The 12,127-nt window shown below is 38.6% G+C and overlaps 2 protein-coding genes across 9 annotated transcripts in view; both read right to left on the reverse strand.

Moving 5' to 3' along the window:
- Positions 1–4,900, reverse strand: part of LOC306846839 (zinc finger protein 704-like) — a 58,271-nt gene extending 53,371 nt beyond the window's left edge. For 4 of the 5 annotated variants that reach the window (XM_079380476.1, XM_079380475.1, XM_079380473.1 and 1 more), the window contains exon 1: positions 4,060–4,886. In XM_079380476.1, the coding sequence (XP_079236602.1) occupies positions 4,060–4,305 (246 nt within the window). In that variant the 5' untranslated portion in view covers positions 4,306–4,886. Of the gene's footprint in view, positions 1–4,059 lie in introns of all 5 variants that reach the window. The other variant, XM_079380472.1, reaches the window with a different exon arrangement.
- Positions 4,901–8,708: 3,808 nt separating this feature from the next.
- The window catches only part of LOC306846846 (phosphoprotein associated with glycosphingolipid-enriched microdomains 1-like), a 55,230-nt gene continuing 51,811 nt past the window's right edge, over positions 8,709–12,127 (reverse strand). For all 4 annotated transcript variants that reach the window (XM_079380497.1, XM_079380498.1, XM_079380500.1 and 1 more), the window contains 2 exons: positions 11,250–11,306; positions 8,709–11,111 (listed from right to left, as the gene is read on the reverse strand). In XM_079380497.1, coding sequence (XP_079236623.1) covers positions 10,797–11,111; positions 11,250–11,306 — 372 coding nt within the window. In that variant the 3' untranslated portion in view covers positions 8,709–10,796. The remainder of the gene's footprint in view (positions 11,112–11,249; positions 11,307–12,127) is intronic.

Raw genomic sequence — 12,127 nt, forward strand, 5'->3', positions numbered from 1 at the left:
CATCCGTGACCACACTAATGCAAAGACGAGCAGCTTTTCCTCTTGCACGTCTCATCTGCACAGCAGCCGTAGATTTTTCTATTGCACTGTGACTAAAGCTGCGGTACACTAAACCGCATGCTACAGAGAGGGCAAACAGGGGCCAAGACGACGTACATCACTGTATGCACCAGCGGAAAGCATAATCTAACAGTGAGCGGCGTACAATCCAGATTATTATTTTACCGTAACGCGATTAGTTTGACTGAGGAGAGAGTAAACGCCCATCATGCTGGGCTTTGAGCAGCTGTGAGTTTCCACGCTATAATAAAGATAAAAATAAAATGGATGGCTCAATACTGGCCCAAGAATCTCTGCTGATAAGGGCTAAAAACGGTAAATAAAATACAAAACTGAGGATTACCTCACTTGTAGTGAAGTGTGGAAATTTAATACAGTTTCTTTTTATTTATGTGCCAACTGTCATTATTTACTCACGCTCATGTTGTTCCAAACCTGTCTGATTTTGTTTCTTCTGTGGAACACAAAAGGAGAAATTTTGGAGAATGTGCTGGCTGCTCTTTTCCATGCGATAACAATAAATTAGGATTAAGCTTTTAAGATTTAAACCGAAGGATATTAAAGCACCATAAAATGTATTACAAAAATGGTCTATATAACTTATGCATGATATTTCAAATCCTCTGCAGCCAAACAATAGCCTAAGCTTTGGGTGAAAAACCAGTAGGTTATCAGGTATCAGGTTATCAATAGGTTATCATATGAATATCTAGTATGTATATCTAATATATATATATATATATATATACTAGATATTCATATTATTGGTTACAAAATTGGATATGTTGTGAATATAATTGTCCTTAGTTTTCATGCTGGTGTTATCGAACACATTTAAAAATGCTAAACATTTAATACCACTGTAAAATGTAATCTAGCAAATCTCAAAATAAGTATCCATTATACTGTTGTGATGTCTAAATTCACTTCAAGCATTTAAAATGTATGATTTTAGTCTGTGTTTTGTTTTTTTTGTTTTTATTTTAGGCAATACTGTAGAAATGTAATATCTGCCATTCATCGGCTATCTGTATCAGGCAGAATTTTACTACTGGTGCTTCATTGAAAAACAAACTAAAAGATTGAATGCTGACAGAATTTTCATTTTTTGGGGTTAACTCTTTCTTTAAACCTCCCATAGGGCAGGAATAATGCTATTCCATGAACAAGATGAATGCCAGGCTTTGGCGTATTTTCATGAGATTAACAGATTTGTTAAAGCGGTATCATGTTGTGCAAGACTTTCAAGCGTCAAATCAAAACTGCACAGCTGACAAGTTCAAATTTAAATTTCACACACTATTAAGTTTTTCTCTCTCAAGATAAAAACACACACCCTTGCTTTGTGTGCTTGTTTTTCTTTTTTAACAGCAACAGCTTTCTCACTTCATGTGGAGCACAGACTCCAAACTGATCAAATATGGGTCACAATTCATGTGCCAGTCAAACTATTCAAATGAGATCTTATTCTTGCTAAAGAGTTAGAGGATTTTAATCGATTTAAACAGATCTCGACTGATCTAAGAACAGAATTAATTAGATTTGAGAGCAGGATGCACACAGATGAGCACTCAAAATTAATTATCTACAATTTATTTATTTATATTTGAATATTCACGAGAAAAACAAACACACAATGCATGTTCACACGTGAGATGCTGCACTTTAAGGTTTGAGATATCCACTGAAAGGAGCGTCATCTCTTCATAAAACCATAACAAAAATGTTTAAAGCTTGCATCTATTATGACCAAATAATCAACCATTTTATGTGAATAAAATGTAAACCAGCAACAAAGCCTTGGTGCATAAAGAGTTAAACTGTTAGACAGCCCGTGTGTTAATTAAATTTTGATATTAAGCAGTGGAAACAACAGGGGTACGAAAACAACCCAGTCCGCCTTTGTCTGAAAATGCCACACTGTAACGCACTTAACACGAAGCCCCTCCTTACTATGCAAGTCAACAAGTGGCATTCCCCCAAGCCGAATGGCACTCGTTTGGGAATCCAGGCGCCTTGCCAAAGCCCCAGATTCTATGAGCATGACCCTCTGTAGAGCTCCGTTTTGCTGCCGTTATGGAGCAGCTGCTCCAGGACCATTAGCCCCCACTTTAGTTTCACATCCCTACTTGCTTGCATTGTTTACATCTTAACTTTTCCCCCATCATATATCATCAGAGAACATGTCAGCATGTGATGTATAAAATAGTTGCTCGAATAAAAAGTATAATAATAAAATAGTGGCACTGATTAAAAATTAAATGGATGTCTGATTGGGAGTGCAGATTACAAAAACACTGAAGCATATCAGTTGACACACTTGCCAAAAACAAGCACATACAAAAATTAAATCTACACCAGCAAACAAATAAAACGTGTATGCAAATATAGTATGCAAATTAGGTAATCAGGTATTATGTTTATTTGGTTATTTATTGTAATTTATTTCCATGAAAAATCTACAAATCAAAGTATTGCAGTTCTGGCTGTAAAAGAATGAAATAGAGCTGGTGCCGTTCTTGTCATTTTGACCCTCTTTGTTTTGATATGGCACCTGAGGCTGTATAACTTGACTGCAATTAGGTCATTATATAAAAAAATAAAAAAAACTTTGTATTTTTTAATTATGTGCAAGCAACGCACTCAGACTAGTGTGCAATCACGCTAAATATGTCATTTGCTAAATATCAAAAGACATGTTTATAAAAACACGAACACTGCACTGGCACTGAATGTAGACAACACACTAAAAAAGCACCAAGAAAGAGCCGGTTGCAGAGGAGAGATGGAGGCTGTTGTACGCGCGCGCACAGATGCTTCTGCTGGCGCGTGAATGCAGCAGAGCGTGTTTGTTTGCCACTGTCATCCACCCACTAAACTCAGAAAATCAGCGGCTTACACAGCTCTACATGGCTACAGACCTCGACTCAAACGGCCACAAATGAAAAAAAAATAAGTATTAACTTACGACTATAATTAAAAAAAAAATACTTGTTTGTCCATTTGCGGATTAGTCACATTTAATCACGCGATTGTGCGATAGTTTAATTACATCTATTCAGTCAATGTTTGCAGCACCGCTATTTTCCATGTTTCTGTCGCGTTGTGTTCACTGAATGCAATCAACGGCGCGAGATGACCGATTCCCGAACAAATGACTCTTATGAATCGGTTCTTTTTAGTAAAAAAAGATTCACGAATCAGAAGAGTTGAGCTCACGAGCGAGTTAAAGATTTGAGTCATATAGTGAATTCAGAGCCGTCACTGAGTTCACAACTGATTCCCTCGAACACGAGTCATTTTTCGTTTATGTTTATTGTAATACATTAATAAATGATAATAATAAAAAATCTGTATGTTACAAGAAAAATAAGATAACTGTTTAATGAAATACAAATGTAAATCTGATTCGCACTAAAGGGAGAACTAGAATGCAAGATGAGTGACATTTTCCCCCTAAATATTACCAAAAAAAAGCACTTTTATATTAGGCTACATAAACCTACAGACAGGGGTGACATCATTTCAAACACACTGTTATACTAAATAAACCTAGAAAATATCCGAATCATTTTAGCACCTTTTTTCTCCATCACAGCACTGTGATCGTTAAATGATCTCCACTCAGAAAGTTAAAAAGTAAAGATGATATGCAATCAAAGTACATTTTAAATTCATATGCACTTCAATCTTTTGCAATTATGTTCCCATCCAACAATGGAGAGACCAAAAGTGTAAGTTTAATGCACTAACATGGACACCGGCGATTCTGAACGACCATTTGTATAAAGAAATTGCAGAACTTTGCAACCAAAAAGTAATTTGGCCCCAAAATGTTTCATTTGAGGGGCCAACGACTCCCCAGTAGCATCAGCATCATTACAGCAATATATACCCTATTCTCACACATTCAGATGAGAACATCAAACAAACAATCTCTCATTGCACTGTAAACAAGCAGCACAACAACAACAAGCCCAGCTGACCACAAACACAAACCTTCAAGCTCGACTTCAGCGGCGCTTTCGCAGTCATCTGTGCAATCTCTTCCTCGGAGTATTCTGTCAAGCTCCCGTCTTGCATGAGCACCGTGTACACGTTGCGCCGATGACCGGTCGAAGCATCTCTGTTGTCTTGTTTGACAGCCTGGATCACTCCCGTGAGCGGAGCCGCGTCTCCCGTTAAACCCGGCGCGTAAACGCGGCTCCCAATGACCGAGCGCTTCACCAGACGCCGCGTATGCATAGTTGATATATCAATGAAATGCGCAAATAAAAATTACTTCGATATTTGCACGGCAATGTCTCTTTAAAAACAAGAAATATCACGCTGACAAAACCCGAACGGACTGACCGTCATAACGGGCCGAACATGCGAATAATACAACAACATTACAACATATCTGCACCGCATCCACATATTTCACCGGCGCGAGCAGTGAACCCTTACAACATGCAAATGAGCTTCGCTTGATACTCCTCTGTCCGTCTGACCGAAGCACCGACCGGCAACCGATATCTTTCTTCTGTCGACCTGTTTGTTTTGCTTGCCGTTCCCTTAAAACTGACGGATTGTGGTAAAACACGGCGCGGAGTCGCAGTTTTGGATCGATAAACACGATGTATTTTTCACAAAACACACAGCGGGCATGTGAGATAAATCGCCGAGGAGCGGACCGCCAGAAATTTGATTCATATTATAATATAAATGAGCGTCTCCAGTGTCAAGGGTGCTGTTTTAATTGCTAGTTTTCACCCCATATCGCCGTAAATCCGGTTTCGTTTGAGAAAGACTCAATTCCGAACAATCCATCCGGGTTTTGTAGAGCCACTGGCTCTCTACCGGCGGAATGTCGCCTGTAAACAGTGTCGTTCTGATTGGCTGGCGGCACACACGCCTCCACTCGCTCGCGCTCGCTTTCTCCTGCAGTTTCCCTCCAAACACAAGCGACGGGCGCCGCTGCAAAGACTTGGCTGCTGCGATTAAAACAATGACGCACGGATGGAGAGAGGAGAGTAGTTTGAGTAGGTATTATTTAGGTAGGCCGGACAATATACATAACATTAATAACAGTAATGATAATATCCCGTCAAAGCAGGGTTCTAGGCTTCTGTGTGTGTCACCCGGCGAGAATGAATGACAGGCGGCAGGGATTCCCGAGGGACCTCTGCGGCGGGATCTGTCAGTAACCTAGAATAGCTGTTCGTGGAAAATCACACATACCAAAATATATACTTGTCGACTCTGACCACAATGCATATATTTAAATGTGTTTTGTTATGTTGAGGTTGAAGTGTATTTTTGACGTCTTAAAGGGATAGTTCACCCAAAAATGGGGATCTCATCTTCACTTAGTCATCCTCATGTTGTTCCAAACCTGTGTTTCTTTTTTCCATAGAACACAACAGGAGAACAGTATGTCTCACTATTAACATGATGATTATTTCTGGCTGGCTGAACTATCCCTTTAATGCATGCTTAAATGATCTTAAAATCCAAATTTAATAGTGACCTTTAAGAAAATTATACTCTATATCCACCTTATTCTTCAACGCGGAAGTAAGCCGTTTTCTGTGAATGTGCAAGATTTCTGGTTCATTAGCTGCAGTAGGGAAAAAATGAGAAGAATAACAAAGTGCAGTAAATGGTCAAACGGTTTGCACTACAAGCCAGCGTGTTCATAATTAAGATAATACATAAAAATAATATGGAAAGACACACCAATTTGCAATAGCTAGCAGCAAAAAGAGTTGTTTTGCACAGCTAAAAATAGCTGGACGCTCTTACGGGAAAAATAAGGTTTAAACAGGGGCGGACTTAGCGATTTGGGGGCCCTAAGCAAATTTCAGGTACGGGGCCCCAACACAATAATTATATGCTCTTTTACGCCTAATCCTTATTTTGCCCGCAAGCTCTCTCTCATTATAGCTATAACTATTATTTATTATAACTATTACCCCTTCACAACTTAAGTAGCCTAAATAATTAGTCAACCTGATGCTGTTCTAAAGCCATATTAAGCTACCTTATTTTTTTCGGATCACAAAAGAAGACATTATATATAAAAAAAAATGCTTGCACTTGTCCATTTAATGAATTGTAAACTTCTTCAATCTTTTTACAAAAAGGATTCAAATGTCATAAAAATTATCCAGTGCAACTCGTTCCTTATTCCAAGTGTTCTTAAGGCATACGAAAGGGTTTGCTGAGAAACAAATTGAAAATGTAATCTATTAAGCGAAAATCTCCAGTCATTGCATTTGTGCATTTATACGCAAGTTTATAGTTCATTTGCATTTATACTTTATACTTATACCTAGGAAAAGCACACGAGAGAGTCATTTTGAAACATCAAGACAAATAAAATTATGACTTGAAACACAATACTTTCTTTACTGAGGTGAATATCTCTGTGACAGTCAAAACAGCTTAGAATGTGCGCAAAGAGCACTCCGTCTGTAATCACTAAAAGCTGTCATTCACTTCAGTTCATGGCGATCTCACGACGTTCCATTAATAAGCTCTCTGCACTGCACAATGAATCTCTTATTTACGTTGTATCTACACTTTGTCATAAAGTAGCCCCTCACTGCAGAACAAAGATCCAGGGGGCGGCGTTGGATCCACATCTAGGGGGTGGAGATTGGTAGGTTTAGGTATATGTCAGGTGGGAGGAGTTGGATCTAGATCCAACCACGCCCCCTGGATCTTGTGTTCTGCAATGAGGACCATCTCTAATGAGAGGATTCACGACCTTACAGAACTCAGCACCTGACAAAAACTCAGCGTTTTGAGCGGTGAGTGAACATTTGACGCTGTCCATAACACAAACACACACTTGAGCATTTGCCAAGTATGTTTCGCGAATATCAGACGGGGCCCCCTGATTCCCTGGGGCCCTAAGCGGCCGCTTACCTTGCCTATTGGATAAGTCCGCCCCTGGGTGTAAATGTGTGTATTATGTAATCTAGACATTCTACATGTTGTCACCACTCTGCCATTCACAATTGCTCTCCCATGGCGTCATTGGATGTCCATTGGATTTGCTCTTCAGAATCTTGTCTGAAGTAGTAGGTCATTTGGGTGACCATTCATGTGCTTTTCACTTTCTGTTTTCTAAATAATGTGATTTTGGACTAATATTTTGAGATACTGTTTAGGCATATTCGGGCAGAGAAACAAACTTTATCATTCAGACTAAAATTATGACAAATAATATCAATGTAATGTAGGCTACTGTCAGTCACAAACTCACAAACTTGAATACAGTGAAAGTAACAGTATATCCCAGAGACCTCAGATACCAGTCTCTTTCCTTATTTGACCACATACTGAAATAACTTTCAAGCATCCATTTTTTCAAATGTAATGTTTACTAGTTAACTAAACTTTACTAATGTTTAAATTCCACTTTTATGTATTTTACATTTATTCAAAATGACTTAGAGAGGATTCAGACTATACATTTTATCAGCACATGCTAAAATTATGAATTTAAAACATGCAGTAAGAAATGAAGTCTTTTTCCATTGTTGATCAAGTGTTGATCAAGTTTTTTTGTCAAAATAGTAGAAATAATAGCAGTAGGTGTAACATACTGACTCAGATTGTTACGGTATTACAGTTTGTAATTTGCATCAATTACAATTTAGAAGTAATCCACCCATGTGTGCATTATAAGCCTTAATTAAACATTTTTAAAGTAAAGTTGTGACGTATTGTCAAGTATGGTGACCCATACTCGAAATTGGTGCTCTGCGTTTAACCCATCCAAGTGCACACACACAGCAGTGAGTAGTGAACAAATGCACACACACACACACACCGTGAACACACACCCGGAGCAGTGGGCAGCCATGCTGCAGCGCCCGGGGAGCAATTGGGGGTTCGGTGCCTTGCTCAAGGCCACCTCAGTCGTGGTATTGAGGGTGGAGAGAGCGCTGGACATTCACTCCCCCCACCTACAATCCCTGCCGGCCGGGGACTCGAACCCGCAACCTTTTGATTACGAGTCCGACTCTCTAACCATTAGGCCACGACTTCCCCACCTTTACCTTTGTGTATGGTTAAACATAAACATGTGCATGTTGTATATGCTTGTCAGTGTGAGTTCTGAATCGATTGCAGCATTGATCAAAGAACCGCACCTCTCGCATAGTCTCTCAAAATATAATATAATTACTGTGTGCTTGTGGGCATGATTCACTTATAACAAACTGTCTGTAATAACCCCTTAAGGCATGGCTGAAAAGATTTCATCTTTTAACAAACAATTTATCCTTATGAAGTGAAAATAAAAAAAAAACTATTCAATGCCCTTGTTTGCTGCCGCTGCCTTAGAGTACTTGCATTGAAAATGCATGTTGCTTTGACCACAGAATCAATCAATACCTTGCTGTACAGTGAAATTTGTTCTTTAAGTCCCCTAATACCAGTGCACTGACATGATAATAAAACCGCCTTATCGAAGGTTGTTTTTCTACACTTGAGAATTTAGTTTAGTAGGATGTATTGGTAGATTAAATATCAAGAGATTATTGTGCTTTTGTGCACTAAGCCAGTATAAATGTTCTTTCTTGTTTTAAGATTTCCATGATGCAATTATGCTAAAGTATATATCAGTTGGATAAACATGCACACGCATTATTAGTTCAGCATATTGTTTAATAAGCAAATACCACAATACAAAGATTATGATGAAATAAATGTAAAATTAATTCTTATTTACAACTTAATACACAGAATTTGGTTAGAGGGAGAAACCAAATGTTCAATGTGTCACCATGATATTAAATAAAACAAGAAGCTTCTTAATATGGAACCTGTACCAACATGACGGACTATTACAAGCAAACACGGACAACATTTGGACTCCATCCACAGTTCTTAATTAAACCTCACATTTTAAATAGTGCTACAGAACTCCAAATAAATACATATTCCTGTTATTAGCCTTTTAAATGTTAATAAACCTCCTTTAAACTTTCTTTGATTAAAAATGCATCTATAAAACAGCATGTATTCCACTTACTCTTAAAGTTTCATTAGTTCCTCAATACAAACAAACTATAAAAGTTCCACGTGCTGTCATTTGAGAGCTGCTGCCAATTATTACAGAACTATACTTAAACATCGACATAATTTAATAGATCATAATAGTCTTTTGAATATTTACAAGTGTCTCTTGGCATGAAGTTGTCCCATAAAGCGTCTGGATGTGCTATGCTTTTTTGATTATACTGCTACATGAATGTAAAAGCAGCTAAATGCATACCTGATAATAAAGTACATAAGCTGCCAGGCAAAGCTGCGGTGTGGCAGTACCATGATGTCTCTATTCTCCTGTGCTTTTCAGTCTTTTGAAATGTTGCGTACCTATTACATGTAAAATCCAATACAGCTGCATCAATAAAAAAAAAAAAAAAATCACACATACATATTGATAACATAGCTCAATTACATCGCAAATGTCAATAAGTGAACAACTGAAAGGATGTGAACTCACACCAGCAATAGATAATAGCCAACTTTTCATTAATACCCTTTTAGTACACTCATAAATGAGTGTGCTTAACTTTGCGTACCTAAAAGGTCACTTCCTCACCAGAGCCTGTGATTTGACACACTGAATATAAAACATTTTAAACGGCTCAGAATGATGGCAACATTTAAATGTTCCTCTTTTATATTCCGATATGTGTTATGTGAACATCGCTTGCTTTCTACTTGTGAAAGTAAATGCTCCAGCAGTTCTGAATGATTAAAATGAGTGTAGTTCCTTAATGGACTGAGCTGAGAGGTCTACTGTTGACTCAATCTGATTGGTTCTCTTCTCGGTTATACAAGTAAACAACTCTGTTGCTCAACTAGTATCACATGAAAACGGGCAGGCAGAGTGGAGCTCACTGCAGGTGCAGCGTGCAAACGCATGAAAACTACTAGTACACATTATGAATAAAATATTTCTCGCAAGAGCACAGCCATTGGTGTCACTTTGTTTTGAAAAGTGGTGGTCACATTTGTGTTGCTATGTTCTCAATGCAGCAGTTATTCTTGCTTAATATTCATACATGTGTTAATGTTTAATCTTTGGTCTAGCAAAAAATATTCCTTTGTTGATAAGATGTTTCAGGCTCTAATTCGCCCTACTGTAACTCTTTATTTTAATAAACCATAATTACAGCTGTGCATTAGTGGATATCAGTGGGAACGCATTTGTTAGCATTTTGTTTTGTGATTTCACTAGAACGGGAACAAGCCGTGGAAAGCGATTAGAGCCGGTGTGTGTATTGGAGAGCAACTGTCATTGTTGCCCACATCAACTGCCCAGAAAACATTAAAAATATCAAATGCTCTGAAAACTCAGTCATCTCTGTCTTAGATATATCCCTACTGCAAGCTATTTCATAATGTGTGGGGACAAAATTGGCAAAGTGGTGGGAACATATCCGTCATAAATGATGCCAATGAGGGGCACCTTGGGTTTGTGGTACCCAAATATTCACATGAATAGCATAGCAAACAATCTTCTGAGCGACTCTAGAGTGTTTCATTTCCTGTGCTGGGTCACAGGTCTGAATGAACCCTTTCAAAAACAATGCGCTGCATAAATGCTATGCTCAATAACATTAAATAAGGAAAGGTTAAGTGCATTTTACTTGCGATACTACCCCAACATCCACTTCTAAACCTCAGAGAAGTGATTTCGCAGTGTCCACAGTCCCTTACATGGGTGGTCAGAGACGAGAGATGTCCCCGTTGAGACCCAGTTCCCCCACACTCTGATAGTCAGGTTCCACTATCCCATTGCCCTGATGAGCCTCTTCAGATGCTTTAGAGATCTTGATGGTCTCGTACGCAGGGTCTGCATTCTCTGTAATCTCCTCCGGAGGCTGGGAGCCAAGAGCCATTGGGTATTCATCCCCAACCGTGGCGTAAAGATCACTGGATGTCGACTCCGGCACCATTCCCTTGATGTCTCCAATGCTGCTGTAGTCATTCTCAGTTTCCTTTATAGAATTCTTCACTACCTTGGAGTACATGTCTGATAACTGCAATTGGAAATGTAACAATGAAATAAGACATCTTTACTCCACAGACTTGGTTCAGAGCAATATTAATATGCAAATATTATTAATTATTGCAAAGACTTCAAGTTGGTCTTTACAAGATGCTGATGTTGAACCTACCTCACTGTCCGGAGACATGTTGTCCTGAAGCTCTGGAGTTGTCAGCGGGGAGTGTAACTGTTGGACAATGATTGAAACCAGACCATTAATTAAAAACGCTTCATATTTAATCAGTTTAAACATACAGCAGCATAGGAAATGGCTCACTTCAGCTGACACATGCTAGTGTCAAGGACTGATTGATGCAAAAACGAAGCCACTCATTCATTACTTAAGAGTTACTGATTGAAATCAAATGTACAGTTCCTCTCCTAGCAAGAGCAGTTGTATATTTACAAAGAGAATCAATAATGGAGTCATCAATTAACAAAGTAAATCCTACAGAAGATCAATAGCAGACACCTTGGCTGTTGGAGAAGAATATCAGGGATTGAATATCAATGCCTGTTGCAGTCACCTCACTGACAGACAGATTACAGTTAAGCGGGAAATTTGCTATAACCCATTCAAGGTTAATCCTCAGATGTTTAAGTGCCAAAATTTCAAGCCTGTTTTGATGAAGCCATCTCACCCCGTGAACTTGAGGTGTGCTTTGATATGATTGCGCAGAATGTGCATCAGGGACTCGCCAGATGTGCTTTGATATTGGTTTAATTAGCAAAGCAATTAATTTAATAGCCCATCCGTGTGGCTCCGCAAAAAACACCCCTGACCTCATCACAACTAACAAATGTCTCTTACAGTAGGGCTTATCTGCTAATTCACTATTGCCTTTGTCTCTATCCAGCCCTCTATATTAATTAAAGTGTCTCTTCCATTGATTTGCCAATATAAGAAATGAATAATTATCGGAAGCGTTTAAAACGCACTGTAACGATGCATGACATCATTACACACACATACACCCATATATATCTATTTGCATGAAATACATATTA

The sequence above is a fragment of the Barbus barbus genome (genome assembly GCF_936440315.1).
Source record: "Barbus barbus genome assembly, chromosome: 27".
In the NCBI taxonomy this organism is placed as follows: Eukaryota; Metazoa; Chordata; class Actinopteri; order Cypriniformes; family Cyprinidae; genus Barbus; species Barbus barbus.